Source organism: Musa acuminata, chromosome BXJ3-4 (genome assembly GCF_036884655.1).
Source record: "Musa acuminata AAA Group cultivar baxijiao chromosome BXJ3-4, Cavendish_Baxijiao_AAA, whole genome shotgun sequence".
Lineage (NCBI taxonomy): Eukaryota > Viridiplantae > Streptophyta > Magnoliopsida > Zingiberales > Musaceae > Musa > Musa acuminata.
In genome coordinates, this window is record NC_088352.1 from 4,708,719 (window position 1) to 4,734,780 (window position 26,062).

The 26,062-nt window shown below is 37.2% G+C and overlaps 2 protein-coding genes across 4 annotated transcripts; both read left to right on the forward strand.

Annotated features, from left to right (window-relative positions):
* The first annotated feature begins 5,657 nt into the window (after positions 1-5,657).
* On the forward strand, positions 5,658-18,412 carry LOC103980737 (probable E3 ubiquitin-protein ligase HIP1). Of its 3 annotated transcripts, XR_010495922.1 has the most exons (9): positions 5,658-6,148; positions 8,476-9,300; positions 9,390-10,291; positions 15,979-16,029; positions 17,056-17,154; positions 17,227-17,370; positions 17,444-17,636; positions 17,779-17,954; positions 18,017-18,412. XR_010495922.1 is itself a non-coding variant. In XM_009397219.3 (7 exons), the coding sequence occupies exons 2-7, from the start codon at positions 8,562-8,564 to the stop codon at positions 17,573-17,575; spliced, it is 2,067 nt and encodes a 688-aa protein (XP_009395494.2). In that variant the 5' UTR covers positions 5,659-6,148; positions 8,476-8,561; the 3' UTR covers positions 17,576-17,721. The 3 variants fall into 3 exon arrangements, 1 of the variants encoding a protein (XP_009395494.2); XR_010495921.1 differs by having other exon boundaries at positions 17,779-18,412; XM_009397219.3 differs by lacking the exons at positions 17,779-17,954; positions 18,017-18,412 and having other exon boundaries at positions 5,659-6,148; positions 17,444-17,721.
* Positions 18,413-21,825: 3,413 nt separating this feature from the next.
* On the forward strand, positions 21,826-25,259 carry LOC103980738 (floral homeotic protein APETALA 2). Its single transcript, XM_018824411.2, has 10 exons — positions 21,826-22,955; positions 23,069-23,094; positions 23,250-23,280; positions 23,377-23,464; positions 23,693-23,838; positions 23,988-24,032; positions 24,101-24,192; positions 24,271-24,425; positions 24,504-24,701; positions 24,778-25,259. Exons 1-10 carry the CDS (start codon positions 22,429-22,431, stop codon positions 24,949-24,951), a joined length of 1,482 nt encoding a protein of 493 aa, XP_018679956.2. The 5' UTR covers positions 21,826-22,428; the 3' UTR covers positions 24,952-25,259.
* The last annotated feature ends 803 nt before the right edge of the window (positions 25,260-26,062 follow it).

Sequence of the window (26,062 nt, forward strand, 5' to 3'; positions counted from 1 at the left end):
ATCAAGGATGAGTTTTACATAAAATGAAGTCTGATCAGATCTTATCTCTATAAAAGTTTTTATACATATAACAGTTATATGTGAGAGAGAAATTAATAAAATTATTAATCCCATAAAAGTAGGAAAAAGAGTTTGCAAGGCTAGTTTTTCATTAATTGCATAATAATGATGTTCTTTCTCCATTAACCACTTCTTCTTTTTTTCATATTTATTAGTAAAAAGCTTAAGATTTACTTTTTTTTTTCTTTGGGCATTCAATCAAGGATGATTTTACAGATTTTCTATTTGGTGACTTATTTTTTTTCTAATATTTTATATTTATCCACATAATGTTTTTATCCATATAACCATCTTTTATAACCATTTTTTCTAATATTTTAAATATATATTTTTTCTCTTTTATAATCATTTTTATTGGGTATATAATTTGATGGCACAGTAATATAGCCCGATCTATTTCCCAAATTAAACTCATCACGATATATAGACCAATTCATCGAGTGGAATCAATACACCCTATAGATCGATCCATAAGATGTGGGTGATAACTATTTCATAGATATTTAGGATATTATAAAATAATAGAGGCACCAAATAAAAAAAGGGTATTTTTTTTGCATGCCCATCTTAGAGAGCTTCCATTTGAAGGAAATGTAGAGGTGCTCAACTTTTCTCAGTATTTGTTACAGCCAGCAGTTCTTTTCATCATAGGAGGCTTGTGAACTGCTGAGAAAGAGAGAGAGAGAGAGAGAGAGAGAGAGAGAGAGATGTTCTGGGGCACAAGAATGTGAATCACACAGCTTTCTCAGCATCTGTTGCAGTCAGCAGCTCTTTTCATCAAGGAGGGTTGCAGAAGGACAAGTTGTGGGCAGATCTGTGGCTTTGTTTTCAACCTACTTTTCAGTAGGTATATGGAAGTGCCTGTGCTGCATGGCCATTAATTGCCTATTCCTCCATGTGGAGCTGACAAGCTCATATAGGAAAGTTTATGTATGTGTCTGAAGAAAACAAGAAAATTAAAAGGAGTATTTCCATTGCATTTTGTTGTTGTCACTGTGCTTGCATCAGAGCTTTATCCATGTTCTGGCGATTGTCAATCAATGCAGCAAATGTTTCATCCTCATTAGACTTTATCTAAGACCTAACTTTTTCTTCTTCCCATCTGCTTGTGAAGATTGAATGCCAACACACAATCCAAAAACATAGTTATCCACTTGTGGATCAATTCTATTGGTCTACAGTTCTTTGTCTTCACAACACAAGCCCTTCAGCAAAGAGGTGTAATTCCAAATCATAAAGAGATTTTTATTTCTGAACAAAATGAATCATATATCTCACAAATTTGAATAAGCTTATCTGATATAATTAGAACCTAGTAAAGAGAGAAAAGCTTGTTTGTTAAACATGTTTGATTGGTATTCCATTGAACTTGTGATCAATTTAAATTAAAAATTGCATCAACTCAAATAGGTCTATATTTCTTAAAAAGATTATTGTTGTGATAACCATATGAAAACATTTTTGTCAGCTATCACTGTGGCTTTCATGTGAGCTATCCTTCTTGACCTTTATCTGCCATATGGTCCACCTAAATGTGGATGCTACACAGTGACATGGGAAGAGACTTTTCTGCTGTCTCTCTGTGCAGCAAGACCAGCACTCATCTGAGTCTTCTTTTATTTGTGGTCAGCAGATTGGGAGAGGTATCCAATATGAATTGGCTCACACAGATCTGACACCACTGCATGAGGATTTGGATCCCTCATGCTTTTCCTGCTAAAACCACATCACAGTCAAGAACAGTTCTTGAGGCCCCAACATGCAGCTCCTTTAGCATTTCCTCCACAACTTTTGATGACCTGACCAAACCAAGAATTGAGCTTACTATATCATGGAATGACATAATCCCATGAAATAATTAATCTATTATTTTTTGTTTGACCTTAGACTATTGAACAAAAAAATAATATTAATAGTAGTATATCTATCTATCAAGGCCTTATAGATTAACTAAAATCTTCTCTCATTTTCTACATGAAGTTAAATCATGGTATTATATATATATATTTTTTAATGTCTTCATCAAATAACAAAGTCAAAAACCAAGCCCTATGATGCTCAACTTAGTAGTGTCCTCATCAAATAACATGAGGTTCACCATGTCCAATAGCATATGAACCGATATTATTATTTTGATCCGATCTAATAGGATAACTTATCTCATTCAAACATAAGTCAACAGTAATATATTTACCAATCACTCATAGATTAGCTCACATCTTTTCTCTTATGAATTACTACATAATTCATCCATATCTACTAATATCATGACAATAAAATTTATTATTGTTAGTAGACAAAAGCCATACATTCAGCAGGCATCCAACTTTATTTGGACTCTAGGACAACTAGACCTTCCATAAGAGAGTCATAATTGAAGTATACATGCCTTCCATATAGCAGGAACAAATTAACCTAACATATTATGATTGCATGAATCAGCAGATACAAATCTTGCTGAGGAAGAGATCCATTGATGCATTGTTCTCTCCAAAATATGCTTCACTGCAATATTATTGCTGCACATTGTATCAAGCTATTTCCAGTGCACAGAATGATAACTACATCCTTTGCAGGATCTGCAGTTTGTTCTTCTTGATTGCATGAATGTGGTGTAGAGTGTCTATGATAACAACATGTAAATATTAGTGCACTCCAAGAGTTGATCATTACTGCACATCCAAAATGAAAACAGAGTAAGGATTACAGCTAAAAACATCTCATAAATATTTGATCAACTCAGCAGCTCAATGTCATCTCAAGTTGCTGCCATGAATTCAGTATCAGTAATTAAGAGACTGCAAGCTCTTTTAGAGTCTGTGAGATTTTTGCACTTGTTATGAAATATCTCAAATAGGAAGATGATTTTGTTAGTGAAAATTGTATTACTATTGCATGCAAAGATTGTTTCTTTGATTCCTTGAAAGACTAAAATTCAAGTCATAAAAGTAAATTCTCTATGTTTAGAGTCAAAGCTTATGTATATTCCTTTCTTTGCATAGAACTTTTATAATAAAAAATGATAAGTATATCTTAACGTATAAGAGAAAAATACTAAAGACTAAGAATTGGTGACTATAATAAAATATAGTTTTCAAAACTGAACTATGGATGAAATGATTTGAACCGAACAGATTTAGTTTAAATTCGATTTGAACACTCTAAAACAGAGGATAAAGTAAAAGGAAGTGGAAACTACACTGGGAAACAGAGTTGGCCAACCATATGCAGAAGAGCATGAGGAGGTCATGAAAGGATGAGTACTGAATGAGAACTATTCTCTTTGTTTGTACTGCTTGAGATAACATTAAGTGGCCTTCACATGGTTTCTCTCCTCCCATGTTTTTTGCTCCATTTTAGAGCAGATGTCTCATGAAATTTGGTGAGTTGTGTGCTAAAAATATTGAATTAAATCAATTATAATTTCTTGATTATTTTGCATTCCACCAATGATTAGACTTGCATGAAAAATGAAAAATAGCTACCATGGGGATTTTTGCTTGATTTATCTTCATGCTGTGTACAAGTATTATGTGTTGGCCTCAACAAAAGCCAAATTGTCATGGTCAACAATGGTAAAATGAAGAGCCAAAACTAGCCTCCTCTCTCTCTCTCTCTCTCTCTCTCTCTCTTTCTCTCTCTACATGATGAGATATATTTCTCAAATTCACATTCAATTTTCATCTTTGTATTTTAAATTGAAATCGACCAAATCAAATTTGAAACTAATTTTTGCTCCAACTTTTTTGATACAAAATTATGAAATATGTTTATATATATTGTTTGTTTATTTGTTTGTTCTTGAGATAAGAGTAAGGTTGCTCTTGTAAGACATCAATAGACCATTAGTCATGATTTGCAGATTTGCATGTATTGATATGTTTTACATATTTTCATATAAATTTACCCATACAAAGTTGATTGGTTTTGAATAATCCATGTGGTGTTTGTATAACAAGTCACACATTAATGTCATTCTTCTTCTCTTTCTTATCTTAAAGTGTACCACTTGAACACCTAAGATGGCTGAAAAAGTAGATGCCACAAATAATAAATGCACACTTTCATAATAGTAAGGTTCATACTAAAAATCAAATAATTCACTTCTACTTAGCAAATGTATAATCACATCTTTGTTATGTCATTTTATATGAATTTTAATGGACACTTGATAGGGATGAAAGTGACAAGACTAAAGAGAGTTGGAATAATTATAAGGTACATCTGAGTACAAATTTGAAGGTAAAATAAATGAAAAGGATTTCTCAAGAAACAAGATAATATCAAATATGGAAGGAAGTAGCCAATGAGGACAATACAATTAATGATGATAGTATTAATGTTGAAGTAGAAATATTGGTCATATTGGTAAAAATCATGTATTCTTTCTTCCTTATATTTGATGAAAATTGAAGGGCTCCTTGGAATTTTTTTTTTTGGTGCAATTGGAAACTAAGGCTATTATTGATAAAAAAAATATATTAAATGATACAATATTTTACACAATTAAGTAAAAAAAAAGATAGTTCCTTTTTGACAAATTTGATCATGGAATTCAAAAAATATAAACAAAATGATATAAATAGCTAGGATTGACATGAGGTTTTAATTATGATTAGGGGGTACAAAATTTATGGAGTGCATTATAAGTTAAGAAACTAGTAAATATAGTCATATGATATCATATTCATTGTATTATCATAAATTCTTACAAGGATTTATCTAGAGATTAAGATAATAATTTACAAAAAAAGAATTACTTTCGTAGAAAAAATATATAGGAAAAAAATGAATTCCTAGAACAAAAAATATATGCCATTTTGGTTTATCTCTATTAATTTATTATCATTCAAAACTCCTATTGCAAATTCTAATTGATATATAAGGGTTTCAGAATTATGTTGAGAGACTATAATGGTTTGACAGAGATCCTATAAAAACTAAATTGATATTTAAATATATAAAATAGATTATTCAAAAGATAAGCATATATAATCTCTTATAATCAAAATGCTTTAATTAGTTTAAACAGTGCATTTAGGGTCATTGGCTTATATAATCATTAGGTTAAGTGGATTTGCATAGTAATAATGTGAAAATTATCGATCATTATTCAATTATAAATGTATTCGTAAAATCGTTAAATATTATGATTACCATACAAGGATTAATGTTGACAAGATTAATGGTTTTTAACAAAAAAAATATTATAATTAAAATATAAGAAATATTTTAGATGTTTATGTATATTTTAAACTCAAATAAAACTATTTAACAGTGATTAACTTGAGTTTTCCAAATAAACAATACCATATTATACCATTTTGGTAAAGTTCAATATATTAATTTTTTTCAAAATTTATTTGTTTTACAAAATTAATTAATGCAATATAATTTTGTTCAATTTTAATCAATCCAATAATTGAAATTAAAAGGAAAAGAGCAGAGAGATGGGGGTGGGGTGGGGAGGGTGGACGGAGGGGGGAGGGAGAAGGTTGGGGTGGTGTGGGGAGGGGGGAGGGGGGAGGGTGGGGTGGGGAGTGGTGGGGGGGCGGGCGGGGGTGGGGGGACGCGGCGTGGGAGGGGTAAAAAGGAGCAAAAGTCTGTGCATGCAAGCAAAGATGATAACCCCCTCCCCCCCTTCTCTCGTCATAAACGTCACAGTTATCATCACTTTGTCCTCTCTATATTTTAACTCCGGAAAATAAGTAGTGGGTTGAAAGCATTTGAAGAAGGGGGCAGCAAAAAGGAGAGAGAGAGAGAGAGAGAGAGAGAGAGAGGCCATCTAATTCTCCCCCAAATCCCTCTTGCTCTGTTTTCCATCTCGTCCGCCCCTTTTCCTTTGCAATCCCCCGCTTTCCTAATCCAATCCGCCTTCCTCTCTGCTGTTCCCAATCGTCCAAGGACCCCCGTCTTTCCTTCCTTTTGCCTCCTCCTTCCTATCCTTTTAAGATGGGGCGAGAGCCGGAGACGGTGCGGTCGTTTGCGTGTTGTTGACGACGGGGAGCGTCGGAGGTAGGAGGAGAGGCGCAAAGGAAGCTTCTTGCAGGCCGATCTTTGGGATTTCTTGATCCGTGGCGCTCCAGAGGTGAGGCCTTTAGGTTCCGATCGTCCGGAATCCTTTCCGATGATTCTGTTTTCTAGTTTTTTTAGTGTCGATTGTTGTTGTTACTATTGTTCTTTGACTGATTCTGAGGTTTGATGGGTCGGTCATCGTTCTTGGATTTGTTGTGGTTCCTTTCTCTTTGGAGGTTTAAGAATCTAGGGTCGTAGTTGGTATTGTTCGTTTGATGTTTGTGTTATTTCTCCTTTTTCTGAGGTGATTAGATCATGTCTTTTTAGTCATGGAGCCTTGAATTAACCTGAGATTTACTTAGGATCCCTTTGTCCTTGAACCGCTTCATTTTCGGAAGATGAAACGATGATCGTAGGAGACCATCACGTGTTTCTAGCCATTGTTATGCCAAAAAGCTTCTATCTTGTGCTTCTTCCGTGTTCCTTTTCTTTATATTTTGTGACGAGACTGCAAAATTTTATATCTCATACACTTTTTCTTTCTTGCAATTGGTTTTGTAATCGTCTCCTTTCATTCAGCTAAGGATTGCTGTGATGAATATTTCTAGTTGGATCGTGGGACACTAGTTTCTGGAGTTTCTGACCTTTTCTTATCAATCTCAGCCAATATAATGCACGGTAGTTCAGGCGTCAAATGGTGTGACAGCTCATGTTATTTGAAACAAGACACTAGCTTGAGAGCAGTTCAAGTGCTAATCGAAAGATTGTTAGGAAGGATGTCTCTCCAACTATAATAGTGTCCGGCTCCCTCTTAGGAAGAATGCATGGTCAACTTTGTAAGTGTCTGATTTAACTATGAATCGATAAGATAGTCATATGACAATCGAATAATATCTGTGGAGAACATATCCGAAGGAGGTGATTGATAAAGCAGCAGGTGAATTGCATGTGACAAGATTGCTAATTCTTTAGTAAGATGTAAATGGCCTCCGGAGTCATGAAATGCTAATAGATAGAGTGGTACGGAATGGGTTAGACAGATCATAGGCTGTCGAACTGGAAGTTTGTATGGGAATTTAATTTTCTAATATACCGTGCCATGTCATTATTAGTCATAGGTCCGTTTCTGAGGAGCATATCTAAGTACAGTTGTGTTTATAGTCGAATTTCATTTGTTCCCTGATTTTCAAATTGACAGCTGATGTAAGTGATCGAGGTAACCTGTGTATTATATTTGATATTATGCGGTTTGGTTGACGGCCATGTCTTGGGACCGTAAGTGGAAGTGGATGTTAATATTTACTTTATAAAGCCTTTGTATATCTGCTTTCTGAGTGCTTCGATCTATTCATGTGAAGCACATTATTAAGTTGGAAAAGTAATCAAGCATGTGACAATCTAGGGGAACCTGAGCAGTGTAAACTTGAATTCTCAAAGATTGGTAAGCTGCTACAAGAATTAGGCCATGCAATACAGAGAAAAAGAAACTACATAAATTATTGTTGACCTTTTCTTGTCACTTTCGGTGACAACAAATGTAGGTATGCAGATTTCTGTATAATCATCATGTGTGGTGAACAGAATTCATGATGTCAAATCTGACTAAATAAGCCTTTGTACCTTGACAACAATGTTATAATGTCTGATTCAAGTTTTTTAGTGATAGAGTTGACATTCATCATCATCCAAGCTCCAGGTATTCGGTATCTTTTCAGCTAAGAACTAATTTTAATAAGGTTTGACGACATAATTTACAAAAATTCAGTATCATCAAATATTCAGAGCTTCATGTTTCTGTGATTTATTGCATAGATTAATATACGTATTTATATCATTCCAGTCTACGAGTTGCATAATTCACAAGTTTGTCATAATTTTACAACAAGAGGGTCCAAAATCTCATTGTTAATTTTCTGCCACTACTTTGAAGTTGAATGTTCTGTCTGTACAGTCTATCACCCAGTATACAGTAAAAATATTTAAAGCATGGATTCAATCTTAATAGCACAGGCTACATTGATTGATTATGCTTGATATCTTCATTGAATTTAGGAAAGGAGTACAAGCCATTCTCATTAGATGAGAACAAAATTTGGATGGAGGGAGGGAGCAGGCAGCCCATTTATCACTTTTTTCAATAAATTTGAGGGAGGGAGGGAGGGAGGAGGCAACCCATTTATCATTTTTTTCAATAAATTTGATCATGATCTCACATTAAGTGTTTGCAAATTTTTTCTTCATTCATAGATTTCCTCTCTTAATCTCTAAAGTATAAATCTTATGGGTTATCAGTCTTTCTTGTAGTTGTTATGTAAAACTTGTGATTATTCAGTTAACTTATCAATTGAAAGGTTGCTCTATCAGAAAATTTTGCTTTTCTTTGTACATCCACTTATGCAGATCACTCTATTCAAGCCGTAGCTGAATTGTTGTCTGTAATTGGCTGTACCAAGCCAACCTTGTAAGGGGAAAATATACAAACCCTGATGCAGGGGCAAAGGAACACTTCTCCTATGCCTGAGACTTTTGAATTTGATCGAGCATCTAGTTCGAGTAACTCAATCATGGATCAACAAATGTTCTGGAATAACTTTCTGCACAATTCTGTAGAGAACCAGGACTTACCTAACAATTCACTATCTCCTGGAGATGCTAATATTTCCTGTGGAAATGTGCCTGGTCAAGAAAGTGCTAGCTTGAATGTCTGGGATCCAGTTGGTCCTAGCTCTAGCATGCCGCCACTAAATCAAGGCAATCATGATGAAGTAAAATTGGAAAGCAGTTGGATGCCATCTCCTTTAGTTAATAGAGTAGGTGGACCAAGGATAACAGATGGTAGATCTGAATCAGTGAATACGGTTTCTTTTGAAAACCAGAATACTGGTCTCAACAGCAGCCATGTCAACAATGGAGAAGAATTATCACAATTTCTTAACTTTCATGGCCTCCCTGATAACTCAGGCTACAGTTCAGAGCATGTTGGTCTTAGCAGTCAGGTTCTTGAATCGGGGCTTCATCCGGGACTGTATAATCCAGGACTGATGCATCGTGAGCATGTTCCCTTCATTGGTAGCTCTTCAGGCTCTTCGAGGGCTATTGATTTTTTATCCAACAATGAAAGAGGCAGACAAGAAATTGCACAACGCTCTTCACACAAGAGAAAGAACATTGAAGGAACTCATGGGGAGTGTTCAGCAAGTGGTAGTTCTAGTAACTTCAGTGAAGGTGAGAGAAATTGTTGCCTATTGTTTCTGCTCTTCAATTTGCTCTTACTACTGCAAAAAGTATATCTGGTTTATCTATGTGCTTATCAGGTATAAATCATGCGGATGAAGAAATAAATGCAAGAATCGACACAATCACAAGAGTTTCAGTTTCAGACCATCCTTTTGGTAGTGCAACAGGAAGTGATGAAAGCTTTCAGAGGAGCACTCGTATGAGAATCAACCACACAGATCCAGCTAATACTTTTGCACCTAATCTGTGGCCCCAAGAGACTATTGCTCATTATAATCTTTGGCCTGCACATCAACCGTCATCTCCAGCAGTTCCATCAAATCAGTCATCGGATTCTAGGTTGGTGAGTAGCAACATGGGTGGTCTACGTAGGCAGCGTTATGTGCGTGTGGTTCCTGGCTTGTCTTCAAATCTGTACCCTTTGCCACAGAGTGGAACTTTCACTACAGAAGTAGGCAGTTCTTCAGGCTCTCCAGCACTTGCAGTTGATGGACCAGCTGGTGAACTGAACTCACCAAGTGTTTCGAATAATATATCAGAGCAAGTGTTTGTTCCCCCAAGTAACACTAGGCACTTGGTTCAAGACCAAACAAACTGGGGTTTGAATAGTGGTAACACAGTATTATCTGGAAGTGCACTGCCTACGTTACAGGTAGGAACAAACTTAGGCATTCATCAATCACCAGCAGCAAACTGGTTGTCGCATCAACATCGCCGCCGCTTATCAGATGCTGTACGTAGGTCTTTTTCATCATATTCTGAATCTAGAGGTCGGAGCATGAGCGTTCCCCCACGACATAGCCATTCTTCCGCGTCTCAAGAGGTTGGACGTCATCCATCTGGACCAGTTTCCAGCGGCCATCATCAACCATTCATAAGATCAAATATGTTGAGCAGGCAAAACGATGGTGCTTTGGGCATTCCCTTGTCCATGCGGACTCTTGCAGCTGCAAGAGAAGGGAGAAGCAGGATATCCGAGGTATGTTATGAAACCTCTCATCTTTAGATATTTCTTTGAGTCTTTTTATTAATAATTTATGGTTGTTCTGGGATTAATTGTGTTCACTAATTATGTACTATTCGATGCTTGACATTATGTCAGCCTCCTGTATGCTACTTTACATGGTTACATTTAAACAGTATAGGCAAGTATAACTTCTAAATCTTAAGTATGGTTAAATCATAGTGATTGTACTTATAGCTGTATCTTCAGATAAATTTTCATGAGAATATATGCAATTCACTTTGGACTATAATGGTCAAAAGTAGAATTATGTTAGTAAAAGTTTCGACCAATTTGACAAAGTATGATTGCAACTCTATACAGACAAAATTCTTAAACGTGTATATCATTGTGTACCATCCAGTTTCTATGATTGGTGGTCAGTTGCACAAACAAACAAGGTTTACAATACCGAATGGTACTACTCCTATCGGGCGGTACATACTGGTCCGCCAACTTCCTGGCACGAAGTCCGTTTGCTACCGTGCAGTATCAGCCCGGTTGCTGCGAGGAAGAAGAGGCGTTCAAAGAAGAGGGAGAAAGAGGGAGAAGCTTCGAGAAATAGTACCCGACGTTGGCTGCTTCTCCTCCTCCTTTTTCTTCGTCGTCTTCTTCTTCGCTGTGGTGCCCATTGCCATCACTATCTCAATGCCGCAGCTCTTCGGCGCTTGTTGCCATCATTCCCACGACAATGAAGAAGATTCTTCTTCCGCTCCTTCACTGCGGTGCCCGTTGCCATCCCTCGATGCCGCAGCTATTCGCCTAGGGTTCGGGCGCTGTTAAGTTATATATTTTTTATATATTTAATATCGTTTTAAGCACACCATCGTTAGCTATTTTATATTTCTGTGATTATATATATATATATATAATATTAAAAATTAATTTTAATATTTTTTAAGCATACTGTTTGGTACACCCGTACCGTACCGATCAAAGCTTGAAACTCCAGTATGGTACAAAATTTCAATCTTTGCAAACAAATGCCACCATTGTTGACTTCCAAACTAGTTCATTTATCAAAAGTTAGAAGAATTTACATTGTTGAATTTCATATACCAGCATTCTTATAGTGAATGTGATTTCCACATTTTTTTTGTTGTCCTGAGTAAGAAGAGCTTGGATACAAATGGATATTAAGAATATTAGATATCTCTTCACTTTCTTACTTGTTCTTATAACACTTTGCAACCATGAGCTCAAAATGTTGTACTTGGTATTATGAGCCTTGGCTTTAAGATTTGAAACTCTTCTAGTGTAATGGTCATGTCATTCTGATTTCAGAAATTAGAATCTTTCATAATTGTTACACATACATGAAATTCTATTCTCCAAGCAACATACCCTGCCATATTTGACCAGCATGATATGCACTATACGTAGCAGATATTGTTGAGTGGGTGTCTCATTTATGTCTTAAGTCATCATGTCACAATGAATATATGAAAGTTAGGCTTAAGTTATCATTCTGTTTCATCTTAATGTTGTGTCAATGTTTATCATTTTGGTATTTTTATAGTATCGTAGGAATCGTGTTGTTAAAACTAGTTTAGTTGTCAAGTGTCTTTTACACTGTTGATCCCAGTCATAGGTTCACATTTGACATAGTGTTGTGATAAGTTAGAGAATGATATTGATACTTATAAGTCGTAATACTCATGCCATTATTCTAGAAGTATATTTGGTGCCCACCATTACAGCCTCCATGGTGGCTATAAATTACAGGCACTTTTGAATGTGCATGTGGATGGTGCATGATGTCATGGGATTGATGTCGGAACATAAGCATCACATTGACTGATATTGTAGGTGCTATGAAGTCATCCAAGGTGGTGGCTTGAACCTAATCTCTTCTTTTATCATACCGACACTAAGACTAGCCCAACTCAGGTGTAATGAGCTAGTTAGCCAAGATAAGCTGGTCCAATTTTCATGTAGCATGCATGTCCCTCTAAATTTTAAAATCCTCCATTTATACCTTTTTTATTAAGTACATCTAGAAAACTTGGATTAATCGCTTCTAAATGTGGTTGACACTAGTCCAGTTGTGGTAACTCATCTCAGTTTTCATAATTCTTTTCAACATTTACTTTGGTTCATACGAAATTTTCTTCTTATCAGTTTATGCCACAAACTTGAGAACTATGGGACACAAAATATTAGTGTTAATAGTGTAAAACTATTTACTTCTCGTGGTTTAAGCTTCAGAAATAATATCAAACAAGTTTATTGTTATTTTGGTTCATAGTGTAAGTTTTATATATTTATTATATATTTATTTTCTATATATTTTTTAGGTATCATTTTCTTTTTGGTTTTGAGTTTGTCACATATATGTAGGCATGATAGTGTGTTTGATTTTTAGGGTACCCATCCCTAGCAGATCCTCTTAATTTTTTTTGGGATTTAAACTTTCAGTTTTGAGACAGATTCAGGTAGGAAAGTGATTATTTGAGTCGGATTTGGGATGCATGTGGGTTTTTAACACTTGGTACCTGCTATATGTGAATCTGTATATGACTTAATATAGTTGGGAGCTTTTTTGTTTTAGTATAATAATATAATAGAGATTATGTGTTTTAAATTTGGTCAATGTCAGTGCAACTAAATGGAAGAGACAAGAACAATGTTGCAATCTGGCTTCACATAACTTTGGTCCATTTGTAAAAAAAATGATCAGGTTTGGATCTGAAACCCCAACCCTGATCCATTAATCACAAAGTGGGCAACTTAACCCCAAAGCCCCAGTTCCTCAAATCCTCACCAAATTTTGGGCAGGGTAGGAGCAGCTACCCAATGCCCCCCTCTTTCCCTCTTTGTCACGATGGGAGCACTAAATCAGGGTTGGTGGCGGCTGGATGCAGCACTGATGGACAAGATGCAGTGTCTGGCGGGAGTTTGGGTGGCCACAGTCGGTAGTGTGGCACAGAGACTCTCTCTCTCTCTCTCACACACACACACACTCAGTCACTCGCTCTCTCTCTCAGAGGCCCTCATAACTGGTGATCCAAACCCCCAACAACTTTAGGCAGGGTTTCAGTCCAATGCCAAATAAAAGGTCTCATATCCAATGCTACCACTGTGGCTGAAGCCCAGCATCTTCCCTCCAGCGAGACCGGCTTTGCCATCTTTAGTGTAGGATTGAACAAAGTCACGTGTTCTAGTTTGCATTTGCTTACATATTTTCCAAATGGAGGATTCATTGCTGAAAGATCAGGGGCTTAAGGTTCTGTTGTACATAATCAATCTAGACAGAAAGGGGGCTTTAGAATTTCAAGGTTGGCATCAAGTCGGATTTTTTCGGGTACCAGGTTTTACCTCACCGGCTTAAAGTGTATATGGGTACACTTTAATCGGGTTTGGGATGGTTCGAGTGGAAAATTAGATATCAAAATTGAGTTTGGTGTTTTGACAGTCGGGTTTAGGCCTGCATACAGTGAGATTTGGTGGTATGGTACCCATTGCTACTTGTATGGATATGAGTGTGCCTAGGTAAACACTGTTGGTGGTGCTCATAGACCATAATCTGCCATAAATACCCTCTACTCCATGTGCTTGCCACACCTCATAAAGTGATAGGTGAGTCATCTTTAAGAAATTCCAGATGGCTATCCTTGGTCCCTGACCAACCATATTTAGACAATAGTAGGTGAAAAGGAATTGTGATCTTTATAAATACATGGCATAAGTAATATGGCATTGATCTGAGTGTCGTGAATCATAATTATATAATTTCGACCTATATGAGGCTTTGTACAATCTAATAATGGATAATTTTAATTAATTTTATTGTCAAGCCAATTATGTTGTCTGTTTTCCTAGTCAATCTTTTAGAAAATTTCATATTGAATTTTTTTTTAATCTGGTAACCATTTGGTACTATATGTTCTCCTTCAAATACTTGGTATCAGGGGACTGTTTTCCTGAAGATAGATATGAGCATTAATGATTGGAATAGTACATGCCTTCGATTATTGTTTGGTATGCTGGAAATAGGATGAAAAAGAAAACATCAAAGCAAAGGCAATTTCCCAGGAGCAAGGGAAATACATAGACCGACAGTTTTGGTCAAGGATTTGAATCCCAGTCCAAGGTTGGTTTCAGTAATCCAATGAACCTGTACAGTATCCGGTCCATCTGGTAGTAAACCAACTGATATGCTCGGTACCAATAAATACCATATGGCTTAATACTGCCCTTTGCTTGTACCAATAAATACCAGGTCGTCTGCATTGCAGAGACATAATTTGGAAGCACCTTGTAAACAGAGTTTTGAACCTTGATGATGTCATGAAGGTTTAGGTTAATACAGGATCCTTCTTAAACAGAGTGGATTGATGGTAGCTAATCTTTGATAGAGTTGGTGAATCATTATGCTGTTTTTTTGGTTCTTCTTAAGGTTTTAGCCTTTCTAGATTTTCTTGTATATGCCAGATAGTATCTTGGTCTTTGAGTTGCTTCTCTGTCCTAGGTGTGAAGGTTTAGAGTCATTGAAACATCCTCTCTGGGCATGGGGCTAATGTTGCATTACTGTGAACCTCCCTAGAACTCATTGGCTGGAATCTCATGAACTGGGCTGCTCTTTTGACCGTGGTATCGAAATTCTTTTGAGGCTTAACATCCCATATCCAAGTATGAGCTTTCTGACTGTTAAATATTTCTGTTGACTATCAAAGTTTAAGTTTTGGGGTGACATTTTAAAGATTTTGGTGGCCAAGCTAGCTTGAGGGTTTCTTCCCAACTTCCTGTCACCAAAGTCCCAAATTGCTCAAGAATGATATCCATGATGGAAAGTACATCTAAAAAAAGCCATTTTAGCTATAATCAATGCCACTGCAAGAATATACGTCTAGCTGAGATCCTCATTAACTAAATTTTGCAAGGATAGTAATCCAAACAGTATCTAGTAAGTAGCAATTGACTGCCTCTTCTCTTCTCTGCATACTGTTCTCTCACTCTTTATAAGTTCTTGAGCATGGGTTAATTATTATTCCTTGATGATAGAGTGGATGAATGTTGATAGTTTGGCTCTTTTATTTTTGATATCCCAAATCCGAGAATAATATTTCCTTTGTACCAGCAGAAATACGTATGCCACTTGTGAATGAAGCTAAGTTTCTGAGTCTTGATAAAATTCTCACGCAAAACTGCAACATATGTTTCAGTGGACAATTCAATATCTATAGTATTTAAAGCAAGGTTTGAAGTTTTGGACTGAAACTCTTACCAGCTTTTGGATGGACCGAAACTGGTGTGGTTGGTCCACAAACCAGGCAAAATCGCTTGGTCCATGTGTCAGTGTTCTGTCGTGCCATGAGAAAACTGTACCATACTGGGCAGTGGTTGATTTTTGAAACCTTGATCTATATATGTTTGATGTTTTGTTGTCTTTTGGAGAACTGACAATTGCAGAAGCACCATGAAAGATTTATTTTTTCTGGCCAAGGTCTTTTATAGGAAGATCATTTGACTTTCTAAATTCTGCATGTGACTGAAAACATCAGAGATGAGATTGATAACGTAAGAAATAATTTTATTGGATATGAAATGTACTATTGCTAGTCAGTAGTTGTTGGTTATCTAGATAATTTTGAATGAGAATTCATTCAATCAAATATTTTTAATTTTCTTTATATTGATGGGAATGATTCTCTTTGCAACAGCTTCGTAATGTTTTTGATCGCATCCGACGTGGGGATAATTTAATGCTTGAGGTTAGCTTTCATTACCTATCCCTAATTCCAAGTTTCTCAAAGTCCTCTTCTTTTAACAGCATGATGATTACCATTTTGTTGTCATGTTGTTTTGTGTATGACTGGCATAGGAAACACAGGTATCATTAAATGATGAGCATTCTTTTCTGCTTTTGATAGTTGGGGTCTTGTCTAATTGAGTTGCTTGGTGAAAGACAAACTTCTGATAGTGTAGTTTACTTTCACCTCCCAGAATAATTACACAATTGTTTCCCTATTCTCATATAATATAATATAGTTGTTCCAAGATCACTATAGTCTTGCCTTCATTTTAGCCCTAGAAAAGAAGATATATGACATATCATTGTAATTCCAAACAGTTGATATTTAAATTGCTAACTTTTTATCTAATTAGCTTTCATTTAATATCTGAACTTTTAAATAAATATGTTAACATTTAATATCTTAATTAGCTTTTCATTTGATTGCATGGTATCATTTCATTGAATAGCTGTTCAATGACTATTATAACTGCATATCTAACCAGTATTTAGTAAAGATGACCAGGTACGTTGCAGAAAATTCATAAACTATGTCAACTATTGCCTGTTTCTACCTTGTTCAGTCTGTCTATGATCTAAGTTTATGTTGCACCTGACCTGTGAGATTTCCAATTCATATGAGCCTCAAGATTTACCAACATACTTCTAGTATTGAACACTCTTTATGAAATGCTTAGAGCCTGAATTTTTAAATCATGGCATCGTTAAGAAGAGACGAGTTCCTAGTGGATTTTAGATAGGAAACTTGTTGTCGGATGATCAACAATTCTTTTGTTGTAATTGCAAAACACCAAGCGACCATGCTGTAATCCTGTAAATTCCTTGTGATTTGGAAACTAGATAATCAGAAGGCAGTGTTTCATGTGATACCAGCAATGACCTATGATATTGAGATTGTCAGTAGTGTTGCCTTGCTGGTTCTGTTACTTCAATGTAAGCATCGTAATATGATGGGACTCAACTTATGCTGGTGATGTTTGGGCAGGATGTCTTGCTATTTGAGCAGTCAGTGTTTGCTGGGGGTGCCAACTTCCATGACAGGTTCAGAGATATGCGGCTGGATGTAGATAATATGTCTTATGAGGTAAACAAACACTCCAACTTTTGCTTGAGGAAGAACCTTCAAACTTGAAACAAGACTCCATTGTACTTGCAGGAACTATTGGCACTGGGTGAGCGTATCGGTAACGTCAACACTGGACTCAGCGAGGAGAAAATCCTGAACTGCCTACGGCAATGGAAGTATGTGTCCATTGCGTCGGAACCATCGGAGGAAGCTGAGCCATGCTGCATCTGTCGGGTGAGTCATTTCGAGTCCCTAGGCTTCTTTTCTTTAGTGGCTGGACTAAGGAGTCATTTGCATTGGACTACAGGAAGAATACATCGAAGGGGAGGAGCTGGGCAGACTTGATTGCGGCCACGACTTCCACACGGCCTGCATAAAGCAGTGGTTGGTGATTAAAAATTTATGCCCCATCTGTAAAACAACTGCTCTGAGTACCTGAAAGAGAAGGGCGGGACTCGACCTCCTGTCTTGAATTAAGAGGAAGGAGCGAGCATTAAAGAGTAAGATGGGTGACTTTCTCTTTGCTAAATTGCGACGACTATTGGATATAGCATTTTCCTGATTCTTTCTCGAAATTTTTTGGAAGTTGGCTGTCTTTGAGCTGTGCGTTTCAGATTTATTTTGCTTGTGTTGATGGCTTAGGGTTCTTGTCACCTACATGGGAGGGAGTTTGGGCTCTGCTCTGTGGCATGCACTATTCCATCATGAGTAGCATTGTGCTTTCGTTTGTTGTGTTTGGTGTTTCTTTGCTGTGGTTAGGCTGGAAATGGATTTTGGTAGAGGGTGGGATCTGAGCCAATGCATTTCAACAGCTGAAGGTATGACTTGGTTTGGTATATTGAATCCTGGATTCCCTGTTGACCTATTGTTTTGTCACCAGATCTGTTTTGCCCTTCCATCAGTAGGATGGTTCGTTGGGGTGGCAGCTCTCTTTTCTCGAAAGATACTTAGTGCATGATAGTTCTTTCATTGCAATGCGGGGTCTTGGGGGGATCAATATTATTCCTAAATATAGACTTTTGTAAGTCGAATTTTTCGAAGAATCATTTGTCTATTTTTTGTGGGCTTGAAAGTTGTTGGAGAGGAGTTTTTGAGCATCCTAGTATTTTTGGATTCTCTTCCTAGGATCGTTTTTATCCCAATGCATGAAGGAAAGGGGTTGAGAGTTTTTTGTTTTATTTTCTCTCTGTGGGTGTGGGATGCTCGCGGAGCTGATTAAGGTTTCGATTTTATCTATCTTTGTGGTTTATCATTGAAAAAAAGAAATTATTTTCAAGCACATCTTTTGAATAATACAGTGGATAGGTACAACACTTGAAGAATATAGTGTCTTCCTTCCATAATTATGTTGAGAACAAAACATGTTCTCTCTTAATTCTAGAGATTTAGTATTGATTTAAATAGCCATTTGGAAGAAATAATTGTCTTTCCTATATTAGTTGTGAAGTGCCTTGATTGGTGATGCATTTGGGGCCACACCCACTCCGCCACATTCTTGCCACAAATTTAAATTGGCAAATGTGGACTAAAAGCTATAATTTTCTTTGGAAGCTATCCAAAGAAAATGTTTTAATTATTTGAGAGTAATCACATAAAATCTTGCCTGTCTCATTGAATTTGTTATGTTATAGTCAGTTTTACCACTTAAACTCAGAATGATTTAATTAATTTTAATGATTTGTTAAATAAATTTCTTTTTATAGAGAAAACAACATAATGAAAATTTGTCTCCTTGGAGGACTTCAAATGTGGGACTGTTGATGTCATGGAAACACATCATTCATTGACCTAAAAGCATAATGTTACCTGGCTATAAAATCCAGACATTATATACAATTAATAAATCTAATTAGTATTATTCTATCAGACCCATAAAATAAAAGAAATGTTGAATGTGAGTATGTGAAACTTAGTCAAACAATTGCCTGCCATATTAAATAAAATAATATTTTCTTTTCTTTTTAACAATACAAACCATAAGGTGTGACAAATCACTCTACATCTTAGATGTAGTTTATATGTTCAATTAAGTCAAGTCCATATCACAAGAAATGGTCATTCATGTGAGTCATAAAATAGATGTATCTCATGCATACCATTCAAGGAAAGAGATGTTCTTACCACCCAATGCAAACAGACTAAAGACTCCAAATGGTTGTTGTTCCTTGAAAAGTCAGAAGCATTTAAGGAGAGAGAATTAGAGAGAGAGAGAGGCATCTCAAGATCCAAAATAATTGACATTATCTTCTAGTATATCTATCCCCTCATCTTAAACTTATGTTGTTACAATGAACAAGTTGGTAGTATTGTGTTAAGTCAAATGAAACATCAAATGATAAGCTCTTTGGTTACACCTTTGTCCACTCCACATGTCATTGATGAGTTCATCTCTATCATCAACTCTTATTTACATCTCATCCCTATAGTCAACTCTTGTCTATATTGATTGTATGACCTCAAAATAATCCACAGTTTTATATAATATATGTTCGTTCACCTAATCAGATTAAATTGTAATAAGATTACTGTTCGATAATATTCAATATACTGTTGTGTTTAGATGATGATAATAAATCAAAATGATCAGCTTAAACCAATGTGGATTTTATTAGAGTAGGAAATGAATTTATAACAAAAGTCAAATTTAATATAACATTTAGATGATAAATAGTATCGAATAAATATAATAAGATTTATTTTTAATTCTCATTGAATTATTTTGTATTTATATAAATATTATTTCTATCGATATAAGGCCTTCAAATATTATTGCATTAAAAAAAAATATATTGATCGATTCTTCCTTCTCTCCAAAACATTCTATCTTCCGCTCAACCTATCGTCGACAAGTGAGAGGAGTCAATGATTGCCATGAAGCTTCGTCGTCTTCTTTCATGCGCTGCTGCCGTTGTTTCTGCTTCCCCATCTCATCCCGTCCTCCGTTTTGTGGTCGGCAATTGAATACGAGGTACTACCACCGCAGCAGCCCCCCGGAGCTCGTCAGAAAGCGGCTGGCCCGCTTGACATCGCCAAAAGGAGGAAAACGTGGACCGCACCGTTCCTCTTGGATTGGACTATTGCGGAAAGCCTTTCCATCCTTCCCCCTCTTTTGTGGGGCGCTGCGGTGGGGGATGAGCACACCTTGTTGCTCTCTTAAATTACTCTGCCACCTGTTTGTGGAAATGACAGCAGTCGCTTTGACTTGTTGTCCGAAGCCTATATTATTAACATTTAATTACCTTCTTTTTTTCTTTATTTATTTATTTATTATTATTATTATTATATATATATATATATATATATATATATATATAATATTCTCCTTTTGCATTTTCTAACATAACACTAGTATATGAGGAACAATAAATCAAAACTGTTCTAGAGGGAGTTAATGATCCATTTCAATGTATCTTTACAAGGAAAACCTAAATGATGTCATATCTTTTTCATTTGTGATTTCTCTATAGGATGATTTCTCTTAGAAAAAAAATCTTTCACTTTGGGATTTATAATTTTTTTGGAACAATGCCTTTCCTTTTAGTTTTTCTCATGTAGTATCCCTAATTCAAAAAATACCCATCACCAATTTTTATTTTTTCACTAGTTCTGAACCATTATAATATTTTTATTCGACTCATTTACGGTGTTAGCAAAAACATTATAAATCATATTACGCCTTTTGGTTATCATTTACAATATTATATTTTTAAACTTATAGTAAGTTTGATTAAGGTTAGGAGTGTATTTTGATCATTTACAGTGTTTTTCAAGTATTTTTGTTATGCTGATTGAAATAATATAATATATTAATTTTTTTATTCATATTTGGGTAATGTTATTATTAAACTATTATAAATATATATTTGAATTATACATATCATTATGATTCATTTACAATATTTTCAAGTAGATTTTATAGTATTTTTTTACTATGATGATCAAAACAAAACAACTAGTCAAAAATACTATAAGAGATCAAAACAGACAGAAAAGAATAACAATCAAAATTTTAAAAAATAATTTAATTTTTTAAAAAGAAAGAAAAATCGCCATTCTAAGAAACATAAAATGCTATATGAACATGTTTATATGTGCATAGGACTAAGGAGATTAAAATAATATGCATAATAATAAAATAAAGAGGCATTCTTTGGCACAACAAATGTATCCATGGAAGAATAACACGTGATTTTCTAATCAAGAAATATTTTAATCCTTTGTCGGCAACTCCAATTATTGATCGAACGTCGATCATGTACTCTTCTCATGTTTCTTATTATTGCTCACTGCCTTTCTTTTTAATACCATAGGTTAAGAATACTGTGATTTTTTTATTGTATTGATTCCATGAGTTCTTTAAATTAACCATATTCCCCGTAATAATTTTAACGTTAAAAGATAATTATGTCTTTTTATGGTGGATCGATCCATAAAATAAATTGATCAAAATTTCTCGATTTATAAATATTTTTAATTGATTTATAATGTCTTAAAAATATTATAAGTCTATTTAAAAATACGATATATTATATTTATTTGATTGTTATTATTTTTGAAATATATTATTTCTAATAGATTTATAATATTTACTAAAAAATATGATATTTCAAGAATAATGATATAAAAAAATTAATATATATAATTGATGAGATCGTTTTGGCGACGGGACGCCAATCGCATACTTTTCTTTCGATTTGGTTAACAGTGAGTGGGGGAAGGCAAGGCAGGGCGAGGAAGGCGCGACGACGATAAAAGAAGGCGGTGTTGGAGTGAGTGGAAACAGCTCGCACCAACGAGGTGAGGGAGATGGATAGGAGAAAGAGAGAGAGAGAGGAGAGAGAGGAAGTATGTAGGCAACTAAAGGATACCATTCGCCTCCAGGAAAGGCGAGAAAAGATAAGAGGATAAATCGTTCGCTGTCAATTCACACAGCACAAACTGGTGAAAGCTCCTTGCTTTTGTGTGTCTTTCTTTTAGCTGATGCCTAACTTTGGGGCACTAAGTTTTGTAAAGCTCTTGCCTTTTGGCGTCGATCTTCCCTCCTCTGCTGCTTTTTATTCGCACCAGTCTCCAATGTCCTTCGCCTTGTGGTTTTGGCGATGTAGGAAGCAGGGGGGGGGGGGAAGCAGCATGTATTGATCGTTGATAGGGACTTGTTGAGCTAGCGAGGTGTTGGCTCCGAAAAGAACATATTTTTGCGTGAAACGAAGGGGGAGAAGGCAAAGATTGCATCTTTGGGAGTGGAGAAGGCTGGGAAGGCGAGAAAGGTGTGATTTTTACCAGGCGAGAGAGATGGAAGGCGTGTGGGATCTCAACGACGCCGCGTCGGAGGAGGAGGACGGCTCATCGCCAATGGCCTCCTCCGCCGCCGCCGGAGAGAGCGGATGGGACGGGAAGGGAAAGGCCGCGGGTGCCGCCTCCCCGGAGGCTGAGAACGACGATTCTGGCTCTTCCGTCGTCGTCGTCGAAGCGTCCGAGGAGGCCGACGGTTGCGCCGGGAGAATCTTCGGGTTCTCCATCTCCGGGTGCCGCGGTGAGAGCTCCTCCGCCGAGAGCGAGACCGCCGTCGTGACTCACCAGTTCTTTCCTTTCGACGACGTGGAGGGGGCTCGGGCCGGGGGGTGCTCGTTGGCGCCGTCTCCTCGCACCCACTCTGCTGAAGTCAGGTTCTGCAACTCGTCCGAGAAGGTGGTAGCCGGAACGGTGGCGGAGGCGCCACCGCCGGTGAAGAAGAGCCGACGAGGTCCGAGGTCCAGGAGTTCTCAGTACCGGGGGGTGACCTTCTACCGGAGGACCGGGCGGTGGGAATCCCATATCTGGTCAGCTCTCTCTCTCTCTTCTTCTTCTTCTCCTCCCTTCTCTGCAAATCCCGACGATGTCTCTGCTCATGTTTGCGAGTATATCTAATCGACATTCTCTCTTCCGTGAGCAGGGACTGCGGAAAGCAAGTCTATTTGGGTATGTATGAGCTAAGACCCCATCAAATTTCCCAAGCTATTGAAAGATTCGGTTTTGTTCTTGAGTTAGGAAAGACTTTTGGAATCAACTTGCACATATTAGAATTGACATAGCTACAGATTGTTGATTGTTTTGCCATGTAAACGTGTTTGCAGGTGGATTTGACACTGCATATGCAGCAGCAAGGTGGGTTCATCACCCTCTGTTACTGATCAAGTTCTTCTTTTTTCGATTTCTCTTGGTGTTCCAAGAGCTCTAAGTTTGAGAGATTACTTTTAGCAGAGCATACGACCGAGCTGCGATCAAGTTTCGAGGGTTGGATGCTGATATAAATTTCAGTTTGGATGACTATGAGGACGACATGAAACAGGTGAGGGAAGGGAAGACGGAAAATTAGTTCTTTAGGATCCTATGCTGCTCTATCGTAGTGTCCAACAACGATATTCCAACTTTTTAGAGTCGTCTTCTTGCTCGTGAGCTCTGATATGAGTTCGTGCTGGCTGTTCGTGATCTAATGCAATCCTCTATCTTATCGCATCACCTTAATGTACAAGGATGAATTATAATCCAACCAATGTGTGTTGATGGCTCGTGGTAGATGGGCAATGTCACCAAGGAGGAGTTCGTTCAAGTGCTCCGACGCCAAAGCAGTGGGTATCCAAGAGGGAGCTCCAAGTACAGGGGAGTCACTTTGCACAAATGTGGGAGGTGGGAGGCCAGAATGGGTCAGTTCTTGGGCAAAAAGTATGCCTCTTCTATTTCTTTCTATCGCATTCTATGATTTAGCTGCCATGCTTCCCTCAATTTGTTCTATCTTTTGAATCACGATAATGATTTCAATCATCAAATGCTGGTTCCTATTGTTTAACGCATTCCGCCTTTGTGTTCGACAGATATGTCTACCTGGGACTCTTTGAAACCGAAATTGAAGCTGCTAGGTATATTTCGGATCATACTTCTTAGGAAGCTAAAAGAAACGGTGGCCTTGATTCAGATTCCTTTCCAGGGCTTATGACAAGGCTGCAATCAAGTTTAACGGGAAGGACGCGATCACCAACTTCGATCCTAAGATCTACGACAACGAGCTTGACACTCAGTGTGAGAGACTACTCACTTTATCACGTCCTGTTATCTGTGAGTTGATTCCTCTAATCGTGCGAGTAAAATCTCTTTCAGCTAATCCTATTGAGCACAATCTCGACCTGAGCTTGGGCAGATCAGGCTCCAAAAGGAGTAGCACTGAAACAATCGACGACGAAGGCTCCAACATTGTTGATCAGCAACAGCAGATGGCCTCTGATTCGGATTGGCACAGCAGCATGATGCTGAAGGTTTAATTCTTGAACCAAATCTTTTACGGCTGCTCCTTCCAACTCGGCCTCTATGAACTGGCATCTGTTTCTCTATAGTTGGATGACAAGCTTAAGCTGCCTGAGGCTAAAGGCAGCAGAAGATACCATCACCACCACAGCAATGCCTTCATTCAATCTCCGAATCTTGCCCAGACAAACGAGACATTGAGCTACATGCCACTGCAAGCAAGCATCAATATGTCCTCGGTGGTCCAGATCGTCCCGCAGCAAATTAATCCCGTAAATTCTTATCGAGTGTGTTGCCTCCATTCAATTGGCTTCCGTTTCTCGATTCACCATAGACCGATCTCAGGATCATGCTTGTTTGCAGGTGCAGTATCATGGCGGCTGGGAGGGAGAAAGATTCAGCAGATGGCTCTCACTGTCTAATGGTGGCGAACAACAGGGACAAGGCATGGAGATCAGCTACGATTCACGGTGCCATCGTCGCAATTGCTTGCCACCACTCGGTTTGCAGCATCATCAGGATTCCCACCACAGATAGCAAAATTGCCCATCCAGTGTGCAGCATAAGAATGGCATCAGAGTTCCATCAAACCTGATCGAAGCATAACACCACTCAATATTGCCTCTGGTGCAGAAGGACCCACTCTTGTGTTTGTTTTGTTTCAGCTTTCACCCCCACAACACCTTATCAAACCTCTGCAACTCCTTTTGTGTGTATATGACACAGTATTGGGGAGGTGAGACTGAGGGATGAATTGAGGTGGGACAAAAAGGGTTGATGGATTCCTATGAAGTTGATGGATTACTGCTTCCTTTTACTGATAAAAATGTTCAGTTCAGACCTCATTCATCTGTTTGTTCAGCTTCATAAACTGACTATAACTTCATAAAGAAGCTAAAGCTTCTTATGTTAAATAGATGGTCATTTGAAATGAATGTCATCCCATATCTGTGACAACATTGAAGGAAGCATAAATCTGGTTGTATCTGCATGCATGTGGTCCTTTGGATCAGAAAAGGGCATTTATGATGAGAGGGACATCACATCTCCATGGAGCAGCTCCAGACTTTATTAGCATGATGGAAGAAGACTGAAAGCCTCTTGTTCTTTATTAGCATGTTAGTTTGATCCAGAAGATACTTGGAGGTTGTGGCCAAATCATTCTGGATTTCATCAAAGAGATGCTGGTTAATTTCCTAGGAAGAATTGGAGTCAAAATTCACAGGATCATGACAGAGTTAAAGGCTCAGAGGATTTCAAGGGTGCAAAAAATTACTGCACTAAACTATGAAAGTGAGGTCTCTACAAGCAATGAAGTGGTAGATTTGTATGGAAACAAACATATTAGGATTAGGAGGAGTACACATGAGATGAGTTTTGAGTGTAAAATATGGATACTGGATGAAAGAAAAAGTGAACATACAATAACTTATATTTGATTTGTTTGAAGTCAAATGATTGACCAGGATCTCTCTCTCTCTCTCTCTCTCTCTCTCTCTCTCTCTCAGACAAAAGAAAATGATAGCAAAGGGAGTAGGTGCTAGCCTCCAAGTCTTTAGCATGAGAGGGGTATTGGTTTTCATCTTAAACCAAGTTCTGGTGCCTGCTTCTTTTAACCTGCAGTAGTTGGCATTCAGCTGTTTCATCT